Genomic DNA, 26,206 nt, shown 5'->3' on the forward strand with positions numbered 1-26,206 from the left:
CTGGCATTTATCTGCTGAATGAGCCTGAAGGGTACAAATGTCAGTGTCCTTTTAAGTCTCAAGCTCCTGCAGTGAACTGGAGCAAAGGCACTGCTGATGCTCTTGACCTGACAACAGCAGACACAGCACATATAACTCACCAAGCTCAACCTTCTCAGTCGTTGCCCGGGAGCAAGCATTTAGCTTTTGCAAATGGACTCTCTGTGGTGTGGAGTATTCCAGAACCTCCATGGCACAGACGCTGAGTGGAGGGCTCAGGGCCCTGTCATTCATGTGTGTCAACGTGCCTTCTATCCTTCTCTTTGCCTTAACATCATATCATGCTTTCTTCCTGAGAATATTCTCTGGCCTCTTTCCAGCAATCTGTCGCGAAGTTACAGAGTGAGCTATCCTTCAGCAATTAGCGTGGACCTTAGTTGTTTTTGAAAGATGAATTTAGAGGTAATTTTCCAATTACCAGCAGTCATCAAATAAACTGAGACAAAAGACTGCTGAGTCTTTGCCTTGGCACGAACGGGCCCCGCTCCGGCAGGAGCTGGTGGTTGTGTCTCGGTGATGGATGCAGGGAATCAGCAGCTTAAAAACCAATTAGCTTTCTGCTGCTTTTGCTAATGTGGGGACAGTGCTGGGTAGTTTGGCTGCTTGAGAATGGAGTTCAAACAAGGCCAGCCGTGGAAGTTAAGCTAGCAGAACCGAGGAAAGGCACACGCTTCAAGGACGTCTGTGTTCTTAGCAGTATCGCAATGTTCATCTTCATTTGATGGAGCACTTCTGAGTCTGAATTGTCAGTACAAACGTTAAGGATGTAATAGCTATTGATGCCTATGCTAGATAATAACTCCTAAAGATATCGCTGGGGCATTTCCCACGGGAACTTTCATCTGCAAGTGGAAGTTTTTCTGTACAATTGCTGTCTGCAAAAATGTCTAACTTATACACACTAATATTTATAAGGTGCCTTGTGTATTTTTTTCTGCAATTCTTTATGTGACATTCTGCTTTGTTAATTGTTGCATTTTGTCATGGGTTGATGTCACAGGGTGACCCATGTCACAGAAGGCCTGGGAGTCACTTGGGCTCAGGGCCTGCTTTGCAGCCTTGAAGGCGCAGAGATTTGATTGTGTCCAGACTCCACGGTGAAACTAACCAGGCTCGGAAGGCACTGTTGTATCAACTAGAGTGACAATTTCTTAATTTACAACCAAAACACTACCCAGGCCTGCCATCCAGTGTGCCCCATTCCTTGCAGCTGCTGTGGTTAGAGACGACTGTGATAGGGTGGGAGCACAGAGCTGGTGGAAAGAGTCCCTGCTCCACTGACGACCTGGGACAAGCCTGGACCTTTCTGAGCCTCAGTTTCCTCATTTGTCAGACAGCCATCCTGACTCCTGATCCCAGCATAGTTGGGAAGATTCAAGGAGCAGATTGCTGGGTCCAAGAAGAAGCCCTGAATGATTTTAATGAGACTGATGCAGTGCTTAAGAGTATAGACTTTGGGGTCAGTGTGTGGACGCCTATCACAGCTGTGGTCACCTGAAATAGGTTACTTCCTATTTCCGAGATTCCATTTCCTCATCTACTAATTGGGATCAGAACGTTAGCTGACGCACAGACTCGTTCACTGAGTGAGGCACCACAGGGCAGCGTGCCGCGGGGTGGTCAGGATGCCTGCCACTGTACGGGCTCAAAGGCACGGGAGCCGTCGACGTCGTTGGGAGGATTAGGGGTGGTGGCGGTAGAAGCAGTAGCAGCTGTTGGGGCAACAAAAGCAGAGCAACCAGCAGGTGAGGTCGCTCAGCGAGCACAAAACCCGATGAAGGGGTGGCCTGTCTAGGGAAGAGCTTCTCAAAGCCAGCACAGCTGACATGTCGGGCTGGAAGGCCTTCTGTGGGGCTGTCCTGTGCTTAGCAGCGTCCCTCACCTCCATCCACCAGGTGCCAGTAGCACCGCCCAGCTGCGACAGCCAAAGATGTCTCTGGACATGGCCGAACGTCCCCAGGGAGAGGGCAGGATCCCCTGGTCGTGAAGCACTGGTCGAAGGGGCCTCTTCACCCAGAGCACGAAGAACTGCGGTCCTCGCGGCATGCTCCACTGCCCGCCCCGAACAAACTCCGACCAGCCCAGAGTCTTGCCTTGATTCTCCCTCGTTAGACTTGATCTTTGCTGTTATTCATTCGATGACGCATACCGAGTGGCTGTTATGAACCAATACCTGCGGATAATCTATTGGGGAACAAGGCTCAGTGTCCTCAGTCTCCCACAGGCCTTCTACCTTCATACCCTTCTGTCAGCGCTCCTTGCTCACCTGGGTCACAACACGGTGACTGAATCACAGCCCTCTGGACCTCAGGGCAGCCTGGAACGGGACACCTCTCGGTCCTGCAGGGACGAACCTTCTCTGCATGGAAGGACCTCCTGTGAGAGCTCATTTTCCTTGTGCAGGTGCCCACGACGTTATAACCTTGGGGACGTGCATTAACCAAGCCAGATCGCAGATTCTTGTGCAAAATGGGGACAATGATCTATTCCCCAAGTGGTGCTGGCAAGGGGCTTAACTGAGCTTCTGAGGGGTCTTAGCTCTTTTCTCTCCTTTCCAATGATAACCTTCTCCTCAACGGCAGAGGCGCCTCAACTGACCTCGACATTTACCACAAAGTGGTTTTTAAGGACAGAGCTTAACTTAATGTGTCTAAGCTTCAGATTTTTGTTCATTATCCCAGTGCCTATATTTGTCTGCATTACTGTCCAATTTAAAATGTTCCTCACTGGCAGAACTCAGTGTTTCGTGAGTCTGTACATCACGACCAGAATAGTTGGTCCCATTGTAATTTGGACTAATGTCTGAGAAAGCCCGGCTGAATGAGTAAACATTCAAATTATTTTCCAATTAAGAAGAGATATTTTATTACTTCCAAACCAAGCAAGAAGTGGGAGAGGAAGCTATGACTTCATAAAATTCTTTAGGGAAATATTAAGTAAACAAATAAGAATGACTCAGAACTTCACCTTGTAAACTCTACGTCGATCATTCATTTTATGTCCAAATACAGTCACCCTGAGAGATAAGGGCAGATACAATCCTTGCTCTGCTTAACGGGTTAGATGATAGCTGGTGCATTTAATCTCTACAGTCCTGGAAATCTTGTTGACACTGTTAATTTGCTTAGCAAAACCTTTCTTAAAAAATCTTAAAAGGTAAACTTTAACCTGGCCTCTGTCAGAATTCCTGTTAGAGGTATAGAATGGATGAGGTTTACGTAGCTTGCTTCCGCTTTGCCTTACTTTCTAGGATTCTCACTCTACATTTCTGAGACATGTCATGTTCATACCATGACACTCTTTTTACAGAGGCCTCACATCATTCAAGTTGAGCACCTAATTTTAAGTGTGTCCTGTTTTGCCTGTTTATTTTTCATTGGAAGTGAACTCATTTTAAAAGGAAATTTTAATTCCTGTTCACACGAAGTAGCTCCCTTTCTTTAGCAAGTTGGGTCATTGCCGTGAGGTCTGGAAAGCTCGCAGGACGAGGCATCGGAAGATCTGAGCCACATTCTGGTTTTGTCTCTAACAAGCTATGTTAATTTCTTCAGTATTCAGTTTCATTATTTTTGAATAATCTTCAATTTTCCTAGCTCTCAGAGTTGTGAAGATTGAATTTGGGAAGCAAGGGGGTCTTAAGACGAGAAGCAGACACGTTTCATACAAAAACCTGTCAACAGGTTCTCTCAGATCTGCAAAATGAAAAACGATGGGTTGGTATATCAGAATTCTAGAAAGATCTTTAAGAGAGTGTAGAGAAAGGGAGATGTAGAGAAAAGCAGAAAGGTCATGAGGGACTTTTCACAAAACATGTTGCCATTTGAAGATAATGTCAAGTTTAAGGCAGGGGATCCAAGCCCTGTTACGGAGGATGGGGGGCTGGCCCAGCATATTTGGTCTCTGGTTATGCCCTGACTTAGCAAGACAGGCAAGATTAGGAGAAGGATGGACCAGCCTCCGTTACAAGTAAGTTTATATTTTTATTGTTAAAAGGTAAAACAGAGGGGCCAGCAGCATTATTCACAGTAGCCCCAAATGGAAAAAACCCAAGCGTCCAGCAACAGAGGAATGGATAACGAAAATGTGACACATACATACAGTGGAATACTATTCAGCCATAAAAAGGAATAAAGCACTGACACACGCTATGACACAGATGAACCTGGAAAGCATTACGCTAAGTGAAAGAACCTAGTCACAAAAGACCAAATATTTGTATGATTCCATTTATATGAAATGTCCAGAATAGGCAGATCCATAGAGATGAAAAGTAGAGTGGTGGTTGCCAAGGGGCGGGGAGTGATGGGAATGGGAAGTGACTGCTAATGGTAAGCGGTTTCTTTTTGGGGTGATGAAATGTTCTAAAAGTGATGGGGATGATGGTTGCACAATTCAGTGAATATATTAAAAAACAGTGAATTGTATACTTTTAAAGGATGAGTTTTAGGGGGTGTGAATTATATCTGAGAGAGAGAGAGAGGTACCCCACAGACAAAGAAATGAAAGAAAGAGAAGAGAGTGAGTATGTTAGGAGGTTATGATCATAAAAACTTAAGATAAGATTTTAAAAAATCATTATTTCTGTTGATAAAAACTCTGCTTCCCGATCCTGAGTTGCTGGAAAGAGTTTGGGTTTCCGAGTCAAGAGACCTGGCTCTTGCTGTCGGCAGGAGTCTTAACCTCCCGGGGCCTCAGCTTCCTCATCTAAACATTAGGGAATTAGAGAAAATGAGTCATGTGTTCCTTTCCAGCTCCAAATTCCCTACAATTTCCAAGATTCTCTTCCATCTTCTTTCTTCCGAAGCATCACCCCAGAAAATTCTACCCTGGTATCACCGTGCCAGTACTGACACAGAGAGAACTGTGTTACATAACTTTGGATGGTTTATATAGCAGGTTTCCTTTGAGCAGAGCATCCTCAGAAGAAGAAGTTCATATTTTTCTTAAACTATCCCACGTGATTCTTGAATACTCAGAAACCCTGTGCTGGGATCGTTGGGATAGTGACCGTCGCCCTTTGTTTCTGTGACCTTCAGGTTACACCATCAGGCAGGTTCATGTTAAAAAGAGGAGTGTCTTGGGCCCAATACCTGCTGGTGGGAACAATTTATCACCTTATTTTCATTCTTGATTCCTGTTTATCTCTCTTGATCTCGTTCAGAGGGACTTGAAAACATTAAGACAGTCCTTCACTTGATTAAACTGATTGCTCTGAGTGGAAGACAAGACTGTCAGCTTGGAACTGCAGATAAGACTCTGTCCCAGGGCGGTGACGACACCGGCTCTAACTGAAAGTGGCATCTGAAAGCTGCAGGTTGAGGAGGCTGATACGGAGGAGAGAAAGAACGACAAAGGAGGTATGTTACAGACAGCAAAGGTTAGAGATGAGTCACAGAGCAGGGTAGGAAACCAAGTAATAAAATAAGTACATAATAGTGGGTTGCCAGGCAGACGGTGGGCTCATCCTGAAGTGACAATTGAATACAGTGGGGGACTGAGCGACGGAGAAGAGTGGGCGAGATGGAGAAATAAAGGAAGAAATAATAAAAGCCAACACAGAGGGAGAGCAGAGGAGTCTGTCACTTTGTCTTAGGAGAAATTAAGAAGCCAGACAAATTATAAGTGTACTTTCCTTGGGAAACATGATCAGACTGAGGTCGGCACTCCTGGGGGTGGCGCGGCGTGCTGTCAGGTCCTGGGGGCTGCCCGCTCTGACTCACTCGCCAAAGTTTGCAGGTGTCAACGAAGCGCAGGGCCGAGGCCACGTTTGGGGTTCTGCTGGAGCTCCCTGATGCTTCGTCCGGAAAGAGAGGCACAGGCAGAGATAAAGACAGCTGACTTGATGGAGGGGCTCTGTGCGCCCGGCCTTGGGCTGCATGGCTCCTCTGACTGGTTCTCTTTGGGGTCCTCTGCAGGAGGCAGTGTTTCTCTCCCTCTATTTCAGACGAGGACACCAGATGGCTTGCTTGATGGCACACAGCGAGGACCCTGTGCTTCTAACCCCCCGCTGCGTCCCTCCCCAGGCATCTTCTGAAGCCACTGTGTAAGTGGCTTGCCCTGCTTCTCCCGGTGAGGGCCAGACGGCGGTTTGCAGCCCCACGGAGGGGTCTTCATGGACCCCCTAGACTTGGACAACCTTGATCTCATTTTTCATGTCACCAAAAAGGAAATGGGTGGGGTCACTCTGAACGCGCCGCCTTCTCTGGCGTTTGGTTGCCTTTCCTTCTGTCTGTTGGCAATGGCACCATCACGCTCTCAGTCAAAATCAGGCCTTGCAAAGAGTGCCCCTCAATGTGTGGTGGGGACAAGCTGCACAAAGAACCCCGCCACACTTGGACACCGGCCGTGCCTGGCCAGCTGGCCGGTCTGGCAAAGACTTGGAGCTCAGAGAGCTTCAGGGTCATGGAGCAGCTCAGCTCTGGCTCCCGGAAAGCATGGGGTCTAGGGAGGTGGAGCTCCTCCCTCCCACGTGCTCTTGAGCCCCACGCCAAGCCACGCGGCCACGCTCAGCCACACTTGCTTCTGCAGACTGAGGAAGAATCCAATCTCCTTCTAGAAGGTTCTCTCCAGTTCTCAAATGTCGTGACCAAATGAAAAAAATAAATGCTGACTTTGAAAGTGATACCAGCTTCTGAGCCAGTGTACTCAGAGCGTGGGCCTCTGTGCTTCCTCACGTCAGAACAGGCTCAGATCCCAGCGCTTGCCTTCCTGTCTGTCCTGAAGCCAGACCTCGGGCAATGCCCGTGGAGGGGCAGTTTCTGGGCAGATTCTCACTAAAAGAAACATGCAGTAGAACCAAAAACGTTCCCAGCTCATGTTTCCTGAGGATAACAGAAGGTAGAATTTGTTTTCAGAGTGTAATTTTATCACATCTTAATGCAAAAAAAGGTAAGAGGGATTTCTATTATTTTACAATAACTCTATCATTTTTATGACACCATACGGTTACAATAACCATTTTACTGCAAGGGATGAATATGTAATTGCATTTCTTACATATTAATGTATTATAATTTACCAGCACAAACGTTGCTTTTTTTTCCCTTAATTTTTATACTTTCACTATTGAAAAAGTTTGAATATTTTCCAAAGTGGCTTCGTCTTATTTGTTGAATTTCTGCAACAAATCTAGATTTCTGCCATCATCTCTCTTTTCAGATGGTCAATTGCCCTGAAAGGTTTAATGACTAAATGAATGAATTAATTACTACTGACCAAAGAAGGTCCCAGCAAAGCAGTCTGGGCTTGGGGTGCTCAGCAGGCCCCCGGGGAAAGGCGACTCTCTTATGTTACAAGATGAACTTAAGGTCGCACCTCCAGCCCCAGCTCTCTCCTTCCTGACTCATGAGAGTTTTCACTGGCACAGTTATGTAAACAAGCAGAGCATGAGGCAAATTATTGTTTACTTTCAAAACCATAAAGGAATCACCAGTATAAGGTGTACTTTCGCTTCACACTTTACGTCCCAGGGGACTCGGGACACGGTACCTCGTTCTCAGAGAGATGGAGCTGGGGAGAGGTTTGCGCACCTGTGGAGGTCACTGTGTTCTCCCCGGATGCAGGATGCCTCCCGGGCGGGCGGAGTCCACCCTCGTGTCCCCTCCAGGCGGAGATTCCCAACAGGGCGCTCTGGCGTCCTGGCAGGACAGGCGCGGGGCCCCATCCGCACTTTGCGGCTGCAGAGTGTCCCTGGCTCCCGCCTACTGAAGGCCACTTGTGCTTCCCTGTTTTTGTGACAACCCCAGAAGCTGCACATATTTCCGAAGGCAGCCGGATGGCAGGCGGGGGGCGGCTCTGCCCTGGTGGAGAACGTGTTCTGGAAAGTCAGATCCTGCCAGGCTCTCCCAGATGCCACGTGTGGAGGGAGCTGGAGGCCCACCGTGCCTCTTGGTTGGCCACTTGGCTGACTCGCACTGTCTAATGGAGTGCTCTTGTTTATTCCTGGCCAGACATTTGTTTGCTGCTTTTGTGTTTTGTTTTCTAAATGAAGAATTTTTATACAATAGGCTCTGGGGTCTCAGGAGAGAAGAGAGGTAAAGCATCTCATACAAATAAAACCCGGAACCTTCTCGACGATCTGCTTAGAAGTCCAAACGAGATACAACAGTGGCAGGAGTTAGGCCTGGGTGAGGCCCCAGGGCCGTCCCCCGATGCATGGAGGGGGCCCGTTTGCTCCATAGCCCAGGGCTATGACGCCAAGCTTCCACCCTTAACCCAACGATGTGAGCAACCCGGATGTCTCCAAGTTCAACTCACAAAAGGGAAGCTGAGTTTGAAGTGCTGGGGGGACCCTTGTAGCTCCCCAGGACCGACCGCAATCGGATATGGAAGGTGGTGTTAGCAGATGGAACAAGTTATAAAGACAACCGTCTGGCTGCGGCGTGTGCCTTCCCACGCGCCCCTCACCCCTCGCAGCAGTCAGCACAGTGTCTGGCTTGCAGATTGACTCAGACCCATGTCAATAAGGGTCCCAGGGGCTGCAGAGAGTGGCATGGAGCAGCAGTGGGCAGACTTGCCACAAACAAATGCCTTGGTGTTAAAATGCGGGCGCCGGCAGCTGGGGGTAATGAAGTCTCTGTGCTTGCGGGAGAGGACCCGTCCAGGCCTCAATTTTCCCTGGAGAGTGAGATTTCCTCTCTCCCTTGGACTCTCTTTTTAAAGGAACAGCATATGTTGCATGGAACTTTTTTTGAGATGACAACCCCTGGAATAATTAGATACATAAAGCACAGGGAAGAGCTGAGGGTTTCTAAGTGTATTTTGAGCGGTTATTATCCACCATCAGTGCCTTTCAAATGTCACTTGTGGAGCGTTCGTCTGTTTGTAGCGAAGCACAGAACTTTTCCACTCTTCTCCTACAAAGTAGTCGAGAGTATTTTAAATCTCTGTGTTGAACTATGGCGAGTCGTTCCAAGAGGAAAGTGCTCGAAACCGTTGTTTTGAAAAGCCCGAGTGGGGCCCATCAAAGCGGCTCGGAGAACATTCCCTTCTCGGAACTCAGCGAGCACGCTCATCTGGAAATGTCAGATATGCTCTCATTTAAATAATACTGCACCTCGCAAGCAGATGTCTGACGAGCATCCCATTCAGTTCTTAAAAGTACAACAAAGAAAGTCCAAGTTTTTTTCCAAAAGAGTTTCCCGTTAATAATTCACATGAGCTACTTTATACGTGGTTGCCTACTGAATGCAATTATTTAATTTCTCTCCCTCTCTCTGCAAATGGAGGCTGTGCAGACCCCCTCTAACAGAGAGGACCCCTGGGATTCCCACCTGAAGGGGAAAAGACGCAGCCTTAACTCATGTGGGTTTCACACGCTCCCAGTGCGTGCAGAAATGTCTGAACGCAGAAGGACTTCACATAAATCTCCGAATACACGTATTTTAAAAACAGGTTTTGACCCAAAGCAAATGAACTTCATTTACCTCCATGGGCCGGCTCACTGAGACTCCGATCTTGCCTGTTCTGCGGCTCATCACGTTTTCTTAAGAAGCGCTCAACGTTCAGAAGGCCTGTGCAGCTTTTTAAACTTCTACCCTGGAAGCTGCAGTTTGCTGAGTTGAAGTGAACGTGAGCCCCCGAGGGCCAGTCCGTGGCCAGCCGTGTTGTTCCCAAGAGGCTACGGGCCCCGGGGAGGAGGCTGCTGGGTTTTTGCACTGTGATGTTCAGTTGGGCTGGTGTAGCGAGTCTACGGGGAGGCTTCCCAGGGACACGAGGGAGAGAAGAGCCTGCTCCTGTGCCTGGAACTCGGCCTTTCCCGCCACTGCAGCTTCCTCCTCCTTCGCTCTCCATCCTCGTCGCAAATGTAGAGGCCCTCTCCTCGGGGTGAGCCAGATTCCTGGGCAGCTCGCTCTCGCCCCTGGCCCAGCCCTGGCCCCTGCACCTAACGGGCTATGGCGCCCCCAGTGCTTCTGGGGAATGAGGTGGGGTGTCGGGGAGCAATTAAGAAACCTTTGCTGGCACAGCCCCCGGCACAGGAAATGGCGTCTCTGAGGGAGAGGCCGTCCTCTGTGGGGGAAAATGGGGTCCGGCCAGCCTGAGTCACTGCACATTCGTGCCCCGGGACTCAGGGGGCTGAGGTGGGCTGCCGTGTTTCTTCTCTCCAGGTCTAAATTAACTTCTTCAAATGTCCCTGTTAGTTAGCAGTGGTTGATAGAGTGAAGATATTATTAATAAAAATTATGTACCACCTCGGGAATGGACATCCATTCGTGCCTCAGTCCTCAGCAAAGGGTAAGCGAAGAAAGGGTATTTCAACCCCTTGCAGCCGGAGCAGGTGGAGCCAGGTGGGATGAATCCAGCCATTTGTCAGAGCTGTTGAGACGAGCCTCTCCCCCAAGTGTTGACCAGTATTCACAAGGAGCTCCACGTTGTGCTAATAGGGCCCGTTCGGCCGTACTACAGGACTTTAAAGTGACTTGGGTAATTTAGTGCCCCTGTTTCATTGAATGTGCATACGTCTCTCGGCCCCTGATGCTCACAATTATGAGAATGCACGGTGGGACTTCTGGAAAAGAAAACCACGTGGCTCAGAAAGATGCCTGCCCGGCTTCCAGAAAGCCGGGGCAGTGCATGCTCTAGGGGCCTGGTGGAGCGAGGGGCCGGAGGCGTCAGGATGAAAAATGAGCCACTCATTGCACACACATAATAACCTCAATCAGATTCAAGGAAACGAGAGAGAGGACGAGGAGACAGGAGAGCACATGGAAAAAGGCTAACAGAAGCCCGAGGCGCTCCCACCCCTTGCCGTGGGCAGGGATCTGTAGGGAGCTGGCGTGTTTATCGGGCGTGTGGACGGCCCGTGCCATGCCATGGTGCTTAGTCACACGTGCCCTTGTGCGGTTCCGCTCCTCTGTTCCTGGAGCCTGTCTTCCCAGCTGAGCTGTTCAGGGACCTTTTCTGCGTGCCTCTTCTGTGCCAGGCCTGCGTCGAGGCACCAGGATGCTGAGAGGATGAGAATGCAGACTCTGACAAGTCGGGAACTTCGCCTTTGCGATTTCATCCCCTCCCTCCTGTGCCCAGCTCCTCAGATGAGCCAACTGTTAAATGAATACAAGAATTTGCACCATAAAGAATGTGCTCTTTTTCCTTCTAGCTATATGAGCGTTTGCTCAACTGTTCCAGGCGCTATTTTGAGTGTATACATTTGGGTTGCCAAATCTGATCCTCAGAACCACCACCCTATGAAGCAAGTGCTGTAATTATCCTCAATCAACAGATGAGGAAACTGAGGAAGGCCACGTGGTCAAGAAATGAATGGAAGCGTCGGCCTCCGGCATCTGTGCCGCTGGCTACTGCACTGTCTCCCCAGAGAACACTGTGGGCCCTGCCTGCAGATGGAAACGTTGAGCCCATCCCTGTTTCTGATGGCCTTAATGTCCACATAGGACAATGGCTCCGTGAGGCTGATCAGCCTGTGTGCAGAGTTGACATCTGAATGCCCGGACCGTTCCCCACTCTCCAGCCCTGGGGCAGCTGGTGCTGCTACTCAGAGAGAGAGCGCCAACGGGGCCTGCGAGCTGAGGCCGGCCCCCAAGACAGGCGTCCGTGCCCTGGATCCTGCAGGTCCTGGCTGGGGCAACTCCAGGCGCGGCAGAGAAGGAGTCAGAAAGAGGCCTCTGGCATCACCACTTCCTGGCACCAAGCCAGGGAAGGAAAACTTGCATAATCTCAGCTGGCTTTCAGCAGAAAAGCCATCGGATGGAGATCAACCTGCTTGAAAATGAAAGAATCATGGAGTTGACCACCTGTTGGAGCACAGAGGCTCCGATCCCTGCTTCCCACCTGCCCGTCTGAAATGCCAACTTGCCAACAAGATGCCCGCTCCCTGTTCATGCTAGCATCCTTAGCAGCTTTCTCCCCTTCAACAATTTTACCGTTTCTTCAAATGTCCAAAAGGCCCAAATGAAAGTTTCTTTCCCCCTTTACCATTTATCTTACTTGGTTGCCTCTTCAAGGCAATGCAGGCTGGTTTGGGGGAGGCGGCTTGTGGGCTGGCATCTTTTGTCATCAGACTCTGTGTTGTTGTTCAGGCAAACAAGGTTTTCTGTGTGCGTGAAGACGAGCTTTTCTTCTGTCCCTGGGTATGAGGGTCCTGAGGGGCTCCACTTACACTCTGGTTTAACTTGCACGTGTTTCAGGATTCCACAGCTAAGTTAGAAGCCCCTGAAGAGATGTGCCAGCTGGGCCCCCACCCTGGGCGATGTGTCCCCAAGTCTTGGCGTGAATTCTTCCCCCCTTGGGAGAGGAGCTGAGAAGTGTGAGTTAGATTTACTGAGTCTCAGGACTTGTCCTCAGCCTGGATCAGGAAAGACGTGTTTGTTCGGAGCCGCAGTATTCAGACGAGTGGAAGAACTTGCATGGTTACCTGGCAGCGCTCGGTTCCCGAGCAATTATCGTCATTTCCAGTAGAGTTAACCGCACTGCAAAGTGGATCCATTTTCTCGCTGCAAAATAAGCGCATTGGATTGTTTTTGTGGTAACTAGGCAATTAGTTCTTTTTGCCCCGTGCTTCGCCTGGCGCTGTCTTTTCTCTGCGAGTGTGCTTGGAAGGGTACGCAGCGGCAGATCTGTTCTCACTCTGCTGTGAGCTCTTCCAGAAAATGGACCTGCTTCCTCTGCAGCGTCTGGAGTCCAAGGCACCTGAGTCACAAGGGCCGTCTCAGTTTAGAGATGAGGAAACCGAGACCATAGGGGATAAGTGACCCACCCAGGGACATGGTGCTGAGCAACGCCAGCACAGGGCCACCTGTTCCTCTGCCCTTTCTTATGTTGGTTGGTCTAGAGAATGAGAATACAAAAGGCACGAGCATTTTCAAAGACCACAGTGGAGCTGTACCGCGCAGCCAGTGCCCTCAACATCAAAAGTCATATCATGCATGGAAAGAAGTCATATGAATGGTCATATGAAAATTAGTGATTTGGGCCAAAATCTGGGTACGCTCTGTCTACAGCAAGCAAACTGATAGAACTGAGGCAGGGTTGTGAAAAATAAGAATAAACGTGATTTTTAAATTTTGTTTTGTCTTCTCCTGACTCACTGTCCCTTTCCGTCCAACGTAGTCGCACACCTGCGTTAGCTGCCGTGTCACTTTGACCTCGCACTTTAGTATGCACAGCAGAAACAAAGACCTCCCCAGCCTCCAACAAGAACAGATGCTTAGCAAACACACGGTTGCCAGTCTTCCAAAGCAGATGAGAGGAAAAAAAGACCAAACCCAAGCCCACCGGGGATCGCAGAATCCATGGCAGGGAATGTGTGCAGCGATAAGCCAGCGGGCCTGCCCGGGCGGAGACGGCCTTGGAGCATATCTCACTCGCTTCCTTGCTGTCCAGGGAAAAGAGTGAGACCCGGTCAGGTTTCTGGGGCAGTTGGGACCAGAGTCGAGCCAGGTCTCCTGAGACTGGGTTCTGTGTAGGCGGGGTATGGGATCTTGTGTCCATGAGGATGTTTTTGTCTGCAAACGACAGTCCACCTAACTCCAAACAGCTGGACAACGGGAGCTGTGGTCTCACATCGCCCGGAGGGGAGCAATGCTAGGCATGGAATGCGGCGGGCGGTTCTGGAACCCGCTTGTTGTGACTCTGAGGGTGATTCTCTCGTCCTCACCCTGTGCCACGGGCTCCATACAAACTAACTGTCAGCCCCCACAGAGGTGACACCGCTCTGTGAAGGGTGAGCTCATTCACAGGACAGAGGCGGCGTGCCGTGTCGAATTCCAACTCCTGCATCACTTCTGCACAGCCCGAGTTGCTTTGTGCCTCTCCACGAACCTGACGGAGGAGCAGCCAAAGAAGATAAACAAGAGTGTGCAGATTCGCTATTTCCACAGGTCACTAACGGTAGAGACGGGGGATAACCAGCTCCCTAAAAAGCCTCAGACACTGGTCACCAGCATTTGGCTAACATGTCTTACGTGCACATCTTTGCAGCTGAAATCACGCTTTGTTAATGCGCACGCGGCGAAGGGGTTTACCTCTAGATTCATTTTTATTTCCTCATTGTGGAAAGAATATGCAGGCAAACAAAATCATGACTCTCCCCGGGGAAGATTCCGTAATGGTACAAATTGTCGTCTCGGCCGGGGGAGTGTCCCTTCCACCCGAGATTATGGTCTTAGGACATTAAGACGTTACGAGGCTGCTGAGAAAAGTGGAAGGATTAGGTGGGCAGGCGGAGCGTGCTAGAGATCTGCCTGCGTCCTGTGGGGCTTTAGATAAGCCCCCAATATACCTGCCCCCCACCTGGCCATTGTTCCCACATCTTCCAAATAAAAGACTGGACTGCATAATCTTCTTAGTTTTTTAATTGAGGTAAAATTCCCATAACATAAAATTAGCCATTGTAAAGTGCGCAATTCAGAGGCATTTAGTGCAGTCACGACGTTATGCAACCACTGCCTCTGTCCTGTTCCGGAACATTCTCATCACCCCCAGAGGAGAACCCCTACCCATTAAGCTGGATTAACATCATCTTTTAAGGACCCTTTCAATTATATGATTCTATGGCTCCCTAACAGGAGCTCGACTCATCCAGCTCTGTGAAAGTGCGAGAACTCTCCAGACTGCAGAAACACTGAGTTCGCCCCATGAATGTAGAACATCTAAATATTTGTCCCTCGCAAACACAATTAGGGTGGACAACCAGGGTTGCCCTGGGCAAATGACCCCGTACCAGATCATTGCACACGTGAACAGTGTTTTCCTGCCATTGGAAACTTCCACAGCTGCACAGGCCAGGTGCCCGCAGAGCAGCATCCTGGCAATGGAGCCCCAGAGGAGGTGTGCACACACGCCTTTGGCTCCAGGACAAGACATGGAATTTACACTGTTAGTTTCTTATCACCTTCTAGAAACTACTGTCCTTTTTTTCTTTACCAGGTAAGGGTCATACTTTCCTATGAATGCAGATTCTGAATGGAGGGGCATGTTTGGGGTCACCCTCTGGGTGGAATGAGCCTGTCCCGTCACCCCTCTCAGTGATGGGGGAAGGTAGGGAGGTCGTGATGTTGCAGATAAGAGCCTCAGCTTGGGAAAACGTCCTGTCTGCCCTCCCTGGGTCTCAGCCGTTTCACCTCTCCAATGAAAGAGCTGGTTGTGACTGGGGGTCCCCATCGTCCTGGCTGTGGAATTCCTTGTTCAAACAAAGATCCAACATGGAAGCCTAATGGGCAGCACAGGTGAAGTCAGAGGCGCTGTGCGTGGGCAGGCTCTGAGCACACCTCGCCTGGCCTTCCCCCTCCCGTAGGGCGAGGCTCAGAGGACTCCTCGCAAATCCCTCGCAGCGCGTGGGAAACCACTGGTCTGGGCTCTACAGGAACTCGGACCCCTGGTGTTGATGGTCTTTGGAACTTCTGCTGTTTTATTGGCCTCCAATAAACAGGAAACACCCATGTTTGTCACAATCAGCCTGTCCTCAGGATCCACTGTGAGACCCCGCCCAGCTTCATGGCTTTGTTTTCACGGCTCCCTGGGACACAGCCGTTCCCCACCCCTCCCCACCCCTGCTCACACCTTCGGAGTCTTAGCAGGCTCTGCCTGTGTTCCTGCCCCACCCACCTTCTTGACGGCTCCATCCTGCACAGGCATCTGAAGGCTTTTAGAGCTGTTCGCTCACTCCTTGGAGCCCCGAGGACAGCCAGCCCGCAGCTTAGCAACAATAAGATGTGTGGGACCTCAGGGAGGTGTAGCAAGGAAGTTACTTTTGGGTTTGAAACTGTTTTTTCAGTGTCTGGTCTTTTTTTCTCCTTCTTTCAACAGAGCAGCTTTGTCTCTGGGCTCAACTTTTTATGTTTTCTAAGAGGAGCAGCCTTGCACCTTAGGACCTATGTGCTTAAGTAGCCCCTGAGAAGTGAGGGGGGGGGTCCCAGAAGTGACAAATGCAACTCGCAGTGTGGGCCGGCCGGAGGGAGCCACCCAACCTCTCCAGCCACCCTTGGACCGTGTTGAAAACCCATGGGGGGTTTGACTGTGGGTCTTCGGGGCTTTCACCGGCAGGTGGCAGTTTGGCTTTCCCTTCAGCTCCCCGGGGAAACCAACGGTGGGTGGGTAAGTGGTGGGTTCGTACTTAGTTTTGAGGCTTCCTTGCAACCAAGCCCGTGGGTAGATGGGGAAGACGCCAACGTCTCTGGCCAACCGCTTGAAAGAGTTGCTCAATGAGTCCCCTCTGGGGCAGGAAGTCTCTTAGGACAGGGCCAGACCGGGGCCCTAGGGTGTGCTCAACAGAGGGATAAGGGAACTTTGTCCATCCTAGTCTGCGTTATCAAAACACTAGCTTCTCTCTGTATCACGCGTTTCTTCTAGAGAATTCGGCACTTTAAGGTAAATCTGCAGCCCCATGTTTGCTTTCTAACATTTTAACAGGCGCAGTTGCAAAGGCCTAATTCCGTCCTTGCCCGGGTAGGTGCGGGTAATTAAATGGCTGGGTGCAGGGCAATGCTGACTCACTGTGCCTACATTTTAACAGCTGTTTGTTTCTCTCCCGGAAGACTCCGAACATAAACACCTTGAATTTATAGGTAGCATTTAGAACTGCAAATAAGTTCTGGTTTCTCATTTTTGTTTCCAATCTGTGTGTTCTTTGAGGGCATCAAACCATCGCAGTTTTATCAGCAAAGTGGGCATCTCTACCCCTCTGGTGAGGTGAACTGCTCTGGCGTCAGTGTGTGGGTTACGCGTTTGTCGTTGTGCATTTGAATGGCTCATTTCACTGATATCAGATGCTGAGAAAGTGTCCCTCAGCAATGAGTGTTCCGTCGTGGTTGAATTTAGACACCACACAAACTGGGATGTGGCTGACCGCACCATGACATGAATTCCAGGGACCTAAAAAGGAAATAATTTAAAACTAAACAAAAACCTCCCATCATGTTTGCACCAAAACATTGAATTGGTTGAAGAGGAATCTGAATGAATGAGACACAGCAGTGGGCCGAGCATCTTGGTGGCAGTTGGTGACATGTGCACACCTCACACGGTGGGGACAAAGGTACCCCTCTAAATACCCGTGGTCTGAGACTGCCATTCCCAGTGCCTTGTATTTGCCACAGCTCCTTACAGACACAGTCACGGAAGCATCTCAGCAGCAGGCAAGCCCCCACGCATCCTCATCGGAAGGAGAGGGCTCCCCCTGAGCCGTTGGGCTGGCTGTGGGGAGCCTGGGACTGACCCCATTCTCCTGACTTCTCACCCAGTGATCTCGAAATGCCAGCAAGCAGCTTGCAAAGCACATTCTTTACAGCTGTTAGAAAGGTCTCATTGCTCAAGTGGAATCTAGAAAACCGCCAGGTCCCCTCCCCTCCGCATACGCTCAGACTTGCAAGGGCAACAGAAAGTGGTATTAGACTCCGGGAGTAACTGCAGCAGGCCCAAACTACTTGGAGAACCCACAGAAGGTTCCAGAAAAGACTCCTCACAAGGGACAGTCTGGTGTGGTGCTCCTGTGCCAACGCTCCCTCTGCTGCCCACCAGCCAGGTAGCTGGGAGTAGCCACCCGCCCTCTCTGTGCCTCAGTCTCCTTGTCTGCATACAGGGTTGTTCGTGGGCTCCCCCTCAGAGGGCGGCCATGATGCAAAGTGCTTAGAACTGTTGTCAGCATCCACTCGTTCGGCGCCTGCTCTCTGCCAGGCCCTGTACACACAAAGATGAACGAAACACACTGCAATCTCTGCCCTCACGGAGTTTACATTTGGGGTGGGGGTGGGGGCATGCAGTGGACACTCAGTAAGGTTATTAGCCCCCAAGTAGGTCAGGGCTCTGCTAAGAAGCCATGCGTTGGCCCCCATTCAGGTGCATTCCCCCTGACCTTTGACTGTGCGGTGACACCTCACCACTATAGTGTTTTGATGACCAGCAGCCATCAGTACGTGCTGCCAGCAACCCTTGACGTCCAGGAGTTGTCCCACCGGCCTGGGCTTGATCCCACCGGCCTGTCAATGGAAGGGCGATGTGTTTTGCATCAGCAGGGAGCTGGGTCAAAGTTTAGCCAATCAACGGTTGCATAAGGACTTGCTATGGCTGGCCTCGGGGTCAGAGGCCTCCCGGCGTTCATTAACAACGACGTGTTCAATGATTATCTCCCGGGGATTTATGGCGGTGGACCCGTCCAAAGCACAACTGGCAGTGGCTGTGAGCCAAAGACCAGCCCCTGACGTCAGAGACAAGCCTCCCTGGGCGCAGCCGAGGGCAGGGCCTTTCTCCTCCTCAGGATTTAAGGCCAGGAGGCTCGGCTGGCCACCAACACAAGCAAGGCCATCCTCCTGGGAATGCGCGCTCGCCAGCGGGAAGAATCCCGAAAGAAACCCTCGGATCTCTCATTGAGATCATCCAACAAGAGGAGAGGTAGGTACAGCCTTTCACCTACATTTGTACAAATTACAGCGATAACACAATCTCAGTTTCTTTTTTCCCTGGAGCTGTGACTGTCTGGAGGGGTGCAACCCAAACAAAGCACGTGGAGTTGGTTTGAGGGCATCTATTGTCGCTTTTGTTCAGGATGCCTGTGCTTTCCATTTCAGGGAACCTTGACGTCTGTGCCCCTTAACACAACCCTGCAGAAATGCCTCCCCAGCACCAAAAGGGCCTCAACTTTTCAGCCAAAGTTGTCCAGGGCACCCTGGACAGCCTGCCCCAGGCAGCGAGGGAGTTTGTGGAGAGCAGCGCCAAGTTGTGCCAGCCTGACCAGATCCACATCTGCGATGGCTCTGAGGAGGAGAACCGGCAGCTGCTGGAACACATGGAGGAGCAGGGGGTGATCAAGAGGCTGAAGAAGTATGACAACTGGTAAGCGCAGCCTCTGGCCCGGCGCCCATGCCTTCCCCTCCACCCGCTTAGCGCTGCTGGAAAGACGGGGACGAAGAGCCCTCGGGAGGGTTGCAAACTCTCGGACAACTTAATAACAGCCAGAACCGTACAGACTTTAATTTAGTGACATCCATAGAGCAGCCCAAGTCTCCCCTGAGATGGCACAGACAAACGCTCTCTGCAAACCGGGTCTCTGAGAAAAATGAAAGTCAGAGAGGCCCTGTCCTAGAGACCAGCTCCTGGTGGGGGACCCTGTCTGACGGGGTCCCAGTGGGTGTGGGTGTCCACATTCAGGGAACAACTCAGTGTGCTCAGCACCCCCGGGTGTAGGAAGAAGGTGATAGTGAGGAAAGTGGGCCAATCCTACATGGGGCCGGGCCGGGGCAAGCCGGCCCGCAGGTGCCATGCAGAACAGAAGCGCTCCTTCTCCATTCCTCATATGTGTATTTTTTATTTTTGCAGCTGGTTGGCTCTCACTGACCCCAGAGATGTGGCCAGAATTGAGAGCAAGACGGTCATTATCACCCAGGAGCAGAGAGACGCAGTGCCTATCCCCAAAACCGGCCTCAGCCAGCTGGGGCGCTGGATGTCCGAGGAGGACTTTGAGAAAGCGTTCAACGCCCGGTTCCCAGGGTGCATGAAAGGTGAATAAAACACTTATTTGATTGGGCAAAACCAAATAAAAGCAAGAGCAAGCCTTTGCTTATTATGTCCATCCTAATAGTAAGAGTAAAGGAAACTCATATGGCCTCAGGACCTTTAAATTCCATACGTGAAATTGGCAATGTATTAAAAATGTACATCTCAGTTCTGGTTTTACAGATTGTCTTATACGAACATGAAAACGATTTCTGTGCATGCAGATTTGAGATGGCTTGGTGGAACCCAACTGCATATTTAAGGAAACCCATTTCACCATTCGCTCACTTTCCAGTGGACTCTTCTAAATCAGGGGGCTGGGGCAAACAGAGCGCGACGTTGTTAGTGGGAGACCGTTAGAACGAGTCCACCTAGGAAAATGACGTTAGTTGTTTGTGAGTCCAGAGTCATTTCTCAGCAGTTCCCTCTGACTGGCCCCACAGGTCGCACCATGTATGTCATCCCATTCAGCATGGGGCCCCTCGGCTCCCCTCTCTCAAAGATCGGCATCCAGCTGACGGACTCGCCCTACGTGGTGGCCAGCATGCGCATCATGACGCGGATGGGCACGCCCGTGCTGGAGGCACTGGGCGATGGGGAGTTTGTCAAGTGTCTCCATTCCGTGGGGTGCCCTTTGCCTTTAAAAAGTAAGTGTATTATTTCAAAATCAAAAGCTAGCATTTTAAAAAGTAGGCTTAGCCTCAACCCCCAGACCTGTGCTCCTGGGATCCCCAGGCGGGGACACGGTACACTAACATGGGATGTGTCCTCCTGCGCAGAGCCTTTGGTTAACAACTGGGCCTGTAACCCAGAGCTGACCCTCATCGCCCACCTGCCTGACCGCAGAGAAATCATCTCCTTCGGGAGTGGCTACGGCGGGAACTCGCTCCTCGGAAAGAAATGCTTTGCTCTCAGGATGGCCAGCCGGCTGGCCAAGGAGGAGGGGTGGCTGGCAGAGCACATGCTGGTAAGACGCAGGAAATCCTACGTGTGCATGGTAGAGGGTCGGGGGCCTGAGGCAGGGAGGCGGCAAATATATACGGCATTATAGTTGCCATCGGGAGAGACCCAATATGCCCCAAGGACAGATTTGGGAATTCCATTGATAATTATGAATGCACTAATGTATGCCCCTTTGGAAGGACCTCAAACACCAACCATGCAACCAACAGAGATCCTTTGGACTTCATTATCCAAAATGCTCATTTTAATGTCAAGAAATAGATCTTGGACACCCCCTTTTGGGGGCTTCTGGGCACACTGCTAGACTGCAGTACTGGCGGGAGGGGAGGCGAGAATGAAGAGCTTCAGGAGGGATCTTGTCTCCAACAGATCCTGGGCATAACCAACCCCGAGGGCCAGAAGAAGTACTTCGTGGCAGCCTTTCCCAGTGCCTGCGGGAAGACCAACCTGGCCATGATGAACCCCAGCCTCCCGGGGTGGAAAATAGAGTGTGTAGGTGACGACATCGCCTGGATGAAATTTGACCAACAAGGTGACCCTTTTGGCCCAACTGTCGGCAATAATAATTGGACCTAAGTGAATTTCTGGCTTTCAAAACATACCAAATTCTCCTAAATCCACAGTGTTTGAATTTTCAGATCAGTTATTTCAGATCTTACAAAGCCTTAGAATTATGTATTCTGTAAGCACTCTTTAATTTAATATTGAATCCGGACTGAAATGGGGCCATATGTTATTGTTTGTTTACATAAATTTGTTAAAATAGTATTGGTGGAAAACTGATGAGCAAGAAAGAGTTGAAAAAGTGTCAAAGTTGAATGTAATAATAAAAGAGAAACATATTCTAGGGAAGAGAAAAAAAAGATTTGAGAATTTGGTATAACAGTTAGCCTGGTGAGTTATAAGAATATACGTTATGCTCTGCTTGGCGTTCATTTCTACTCCTCTGGTTTAAAACTTTCCAGGTAACTTAAGGGCTATCAACCCCGAAAATGGTTTTTTTGGTGTCGCTCCTGGAACCTCTGTGAAGACAAACCCCAACGCCATGAAGACCATCCAGAAGAACACCATCTTCACCAACGTGGCTGAGACCAGCGACGGGGGCGTGTACTGGGAAGGCATCGAACAGCCGCTGGCCCCGGGCATCAGCCTCACCTCATGGAAGAACAAGGAGTGGACCCCCGAGGACGGTGAGCCCCCCCGGAGGCCCCGGGGCTCCAGCTGCGGGGGTTCCTTGTTGGAACCAGATACTAAGGGGCCTCTCCTCTCTTGCTGTTGTAGGGGAACCTTGTGCCCACCCCAACTCGAGGTTCTGCGCCCCTGCCAGCCAGTGCCCCATCATCGACCCTGCCTGGGAGTCTCCGGAAGGCGTCCCCATCGAGGGCATCATCTTTGGAGGCCGCCGACCTACTGGTGAGGCCCTCCTTCATTCAGTGTGGGGGCATGGGTGTGTTGGCCACTGAGAACATTCGTGGATCGCTCCTTTTCCACAACCTTGTCAGAGGGTGCCAAAGATCTCCAGCTTCCTTTCCAAAACTCCAAGATAACTGGGGAGCTCAGGAGTAGAACCAACATTTCTGGCCACCTAGAACCTTTCTGGATCCCTGATGTAATGTCACTTTCTCCGGTCTGACTGTGCTGCGTGGCCCCGGAGGTGTGACTGGCTCAGCAGGTTTCGGCACTCTACCTTGGGAACGCAAAGTTAGCTCAGTTGGGGGGTGCCTTCTGCCGCATGCTTCCGTGTTGTGAGACGACATTGCTGGCCGAAGGGTCTGAGTGTCAAAGCTTTTAAGGGACATTTCTTTCTTCCTGCTAAAGGTGTCCCTCTGGTCTACGAAGCTCTCAGCTGGCAGCATGGAGTGTTCGTGGGGGCGGCCATGAGATCGGAGGCCACGGCAGCTGCCGAGCACAAAGGTAAATCAAAGTCTAGATCTGAAGCCACCAATGAGGATGATTGGCATGCTCTCTGTCTCTCTCTGTCTCTGTGTCTCTCTGCATCTCTCTCCCTCTCTGTCCTTGTGTGTGTATATATATAAAGTGAAAACCAGGCATGCTTATGTCAACAATAAATGGTGCCAATGTTGTCCCATGAGAGCATGGCTCACCCACAGAGGCCCCCTCTCTGTTGCTAGGCAAAGTCATCATGCACGACCCCTTTGCCATGCGGCCCTTCTTTGGCTACAACTTCGGCAAATATCTGGCCCACTGGCTCAGCATGGCCCAGCGCCCAGCAGCCAAGCTGCCCAAGATCTTCCATGTCAACTGGTTCCGGAAGGACAAGGAAGGCAAATTCCTCTGGCCGGGCTTTGGAGAGAACTCCAGGGTGCTGGAGTGGATGTTCAACCGGATCAACGGGGAAGCCGGCGCCAAGCTCACGCCCATAGGCTACGTCCCTGAAGAGGACGCCCTGAACCTGAAAGGCCTGAGGGACGTCAATGTGAAGGCGCTCTTCCATATCTCCAAGGAGTTCTGGGAGGAGGAGGCGGAGGACATCCAGAAGTACCTGGAGGAGCAAGTTAACGCCGACCTCCCCTACGAAATCGAGAGGGAGGTCCTCGCCCTGAAGCAAAGAATCAGCCAGATGTAATCAGCCCCCAGAGCTTCACCTGTAAGAGCACCCCCCTTTCCAATCCATACGATGGACGGGGAGCAAGAGAGAGGAGAGCTTCCTCAATTGACACCGCCCGCAGCACGCTGATGACCACGGCGCCGGGGAGATGGAGAGACTCGAGTTAATTCTTTAGATGAGACCGCAGAGAACAGGCTAGTCACTGCGAGATGGGGAAGGGAATCTTAGCATGTCTCCAAAATTCACTGTCTAACGCACATTTGTTCAACCCTGAGGGCACTCAGGCATTTCGTGGTTTTTGTTTTTTCACTTTAGCTATATCAGTTAGCTGGAATGCACAGAAAAAATACTTGAGCTGTATATGTGTGTGTGTGTGTGTGTGTGTGTGTCTGTGCACGTGTGTCCATGTACTGTTATCTAAAATACGTTGGATACCTTTGGAAAAATCTTGGGCAAGATTACCTACTAGCTGTTGCTGGAAAGAAATGTTGCTTTCTTATTAATATGTATATTTAAATTATTTTTATAGACCATTGTTTCTTACCTTTACGTAATTTCAATTTTTTCCCTTAACACCTCTTGGAAAAATTACAAAATAAACTTTTATAGAAAAGATGGATGTGTTTTGCTTGGTTTTTCTTAATTGAATCACCAAGAAGAGAGATCTCTGATGAAACACCTTGTGATCTGAATCCCCCCCCAGAGAACGTGGGGACATCGGGGGGAGAGTTGGGCAGACGGAGGAGCAGAAAGGAGCAGGAGGGGAGGTGTGAACAGAGAGGACGTCTCCAGAAACAGACATGGTGCCACGCTTTCGGTTTTCTGAATTAACCACTCATTAGCACCCAGAAGCCACTAGCTATTGTTTGTTAACAATTCTACAAACCTTTAAATGGTGGGTCTTGTGTAACTGGAGTGGGAGAGTTTAAAATGCGCTTTTTCACAAAAACTTGGGTCTGGGGGCTTGGCCTTCCACAAGACTTGCCTCGTGGCCAGTTTCACAGCCTTTTGTCAATAAACTCTTTCTTGAGCAGCACCTTTCTCAGCGTCGCCCACAGGGGAAGTGGGTAGAGAGAAAAGTATCCTTCAGGAGGATCAGCCAAAGGGGTCCCCACGGCTGAAGCATTAATTGCACACCTTCTGCATACTGAGCATCATGCCAACAGTGGGCTTGCAGCGAGCTTGCAGTGGGCTTGCAGTGGGCTGCCTTGGGAAGAGCAGCTGGTGTGGTTTGGCCTCCAGCCCTCGCCTGGTCCCTCTGCTCCTGGTTTTTATTGGGTGTTCCCGAACAATCCAAACAAACCACAAACTTGATGGGGCACATGCACGCTATGGATAAACACGACCTCCTCGCGTTGTTGCTTTCCTTTCTGCGCCCAGGTCGTTAAAGCGGCCCCACCCCTCTCCACCCAGCAAGGAGAGGCCAGTTCTCAGGTCCCCCCACCCCCTGGGCTTCACCCCCTTTCACAACTCGCAAACTCGCTCACCCCCCTAAACCCCTCTGCGCCTCGCGGTGGCTCCACGCAGAAGGCGAAGCCGAGATCACCCCGCTCTTACAGATGGGGAGACAGAGGCCAGGAGTGTCCACGGGGCTGGAATAGCAAGGAGAGTTTTCTTTCCCTTTTGAGGAGCTGAGAGCTGACCAACTCCCCCAACAGAGTGCCGGGTTCTAATGCCAAAACCAGGGATGGGAAACCATTGAATGGAATTAAGTGCTATCTGCTCTATTAATTTAAATCAGTGCCTTTCAAACTTGTTTCTTCTTTCGCTTCAGAACACTCGCTTGACATGGACTCTGACTCAGAAACTGAGTGTGGAAGGAAGAAAACCAGGAGGCCGCCCACCTGAGGCTGGACAGGGTGAGGGGGAGACCCAGGCCGCCTGGCTGCCATTCCTCCACACCCTGGCAGCCTCTGAGGCAGTTCCTTGGACCCCTAATACAGACTTTTGGGATGCAGTTTGAGCGCCATTGATAAAATGTGTGCCCCGGGCCCCTGTGTACTGCTCTAGGCCCTCGGCGGGCTTTATCCCTTTGTGGGCAGAGCCGGCCATCTCAGAGTTCCCTGCCCTCCCACACAGCATCTCCATTCACCCAGCAGACTGGCATATGACCGTGTTGCCACCAGGCCCTGGAAGCCTGGGGGACAGGCCAGAGGAGGTGCCTTAAACAGAATAAGAGTTTTCAGGGCACCAAAAAGACTCAACACTTGGAATTGGCCCCTGACTCAGTTTCCCCAAACTGTGTCAGTGGAGTGTGCCTCCACCTCCAAGTCCTGGTTTCTGTGTTGGGCCCTCTGGCTACAGTAATCAGGCACTGTGACCTCATTTGCCGACATTATCTTGTGATGCCTCAGCCCACGCGAGGCAGGAAGACGGATAATGGCCAAGCTGGTTTGCAGCGGCCACACTGAGACCCCGGGAGGGTCAGTGGCTTGTCCAGAGAATGAAAACCTGGTGTCCTGGTTCCTGGGCAGCCTTCTTCACAGCACCACATGGGACTGCGGTCTTCACTCGGAAGCCGACCTAAGTGCTGCCCTGATCCCTGGGTTCCCGGAGCCAGGCTGGAGGCTCGGTTAGGGACCAGAACACAGTAGGTACACAGCAAATATGCATCTGGGGGCAGGGGGGCGGGCGGGCGGGCGGGCAGGGCTGGGGCTCAGGGGCTGAAGGGCCCCCTCTTCTCTCCCTCTCTCCTTGGACACCTCAACCCCGAGCTCCGGGCTGCTCTCTTGGCCCCTGGCTGCCACATGGCATATCCCTTCTGGAGCTTTCAGACCACAGGGTATGTATGAGCCCAGAGGCTCCCGGGGCCTGCTCCCCTGCCAGAGGGCACCAGGCCAGAGCAACCTCTGCTGTGTCATCGCTGTCAGCAGTTTCAGTAACAGGGCACTGGTTTCGATCGCCTATGGGAAAGGGCTGGTCACTTGCTTCCCCAGGGGCAGTAAACACTAGTGACCTTAGACACATCCCAGTTCTGCCCCTGGCCAGCAGTGTCACTTGAAGTGACACTCATCTGTGTCGTGGGGTAAAAATGCCCCTTCTGGGATCTCGTGAGAGTGAGATGAAGTAGCCCAGCTCAGCATGGACTCTGAGGTCCGAAGGGTCTGGATGTGAGCCCCCACCCGACCTCTTCCTAGCAGAGTACCCCTAGGTGATGACATGGAACTCTGAGCCTCAGTTTCCTCATCTGCAAGA

The 26,206-nt window shown here is 51.0% G+C and overlaps 1 protein-coding gene across 1 annotated transcript; it reads left to right on the forward strand.

Annotated features, from left to right (window-relative positions):
• Positions 1 to 18,155: 18,155 nt before the first annotated feature.
• Positions 18,156 to 23,614, forward strand: PCK1 (phosphoenolpyruvate carboxykinase 1). The gene is made up of 10 exons (XM_014831923.3): positions 18,156 to 18,378; positions 18,555 to 18,819; positions 19,303 to 19,484; positions 19,923 to 20,126; positions 20,259 to 20,446; positions 20,812 to 20,974; positions 21,408 to 21,632; positions 21,724 to 21,855; positions 22,261 to 22,356; positions 22,575 to 23,614. The coding sequence occupies exons 2-10, from the start codon at positions 18,596 to 18,598 to the stop codon at positions 23,027 to 23,029; spliced, it is 1,869 nt and encodes a 622-aa protein (XP_014687409.2). The 5' UTR covers positions 18,156 to 18,378; positions 18,555 to 18,595; the 3' UTR covers positions 23,030 to 23,614.
• Positions 23,615 to 26,206: the final 2,592 nt, after the last annotated feature.

Source organism: Equus asinus, chromosome 15 (genome assembly GCF_041296235.1).
Source record: "Equus asinus isolate D_3611 breed Donkey chromosome 15, EquAss-T2T_v2, whole genome shotgun sequence".
In the NCBI taxonomy this organism is placed as follows: domain Eukaryota; kingdom Metazoa; phylum Chordata; class Mammalia; order Perissodactyla; family Equidae; genus Equus; species Equus asinus.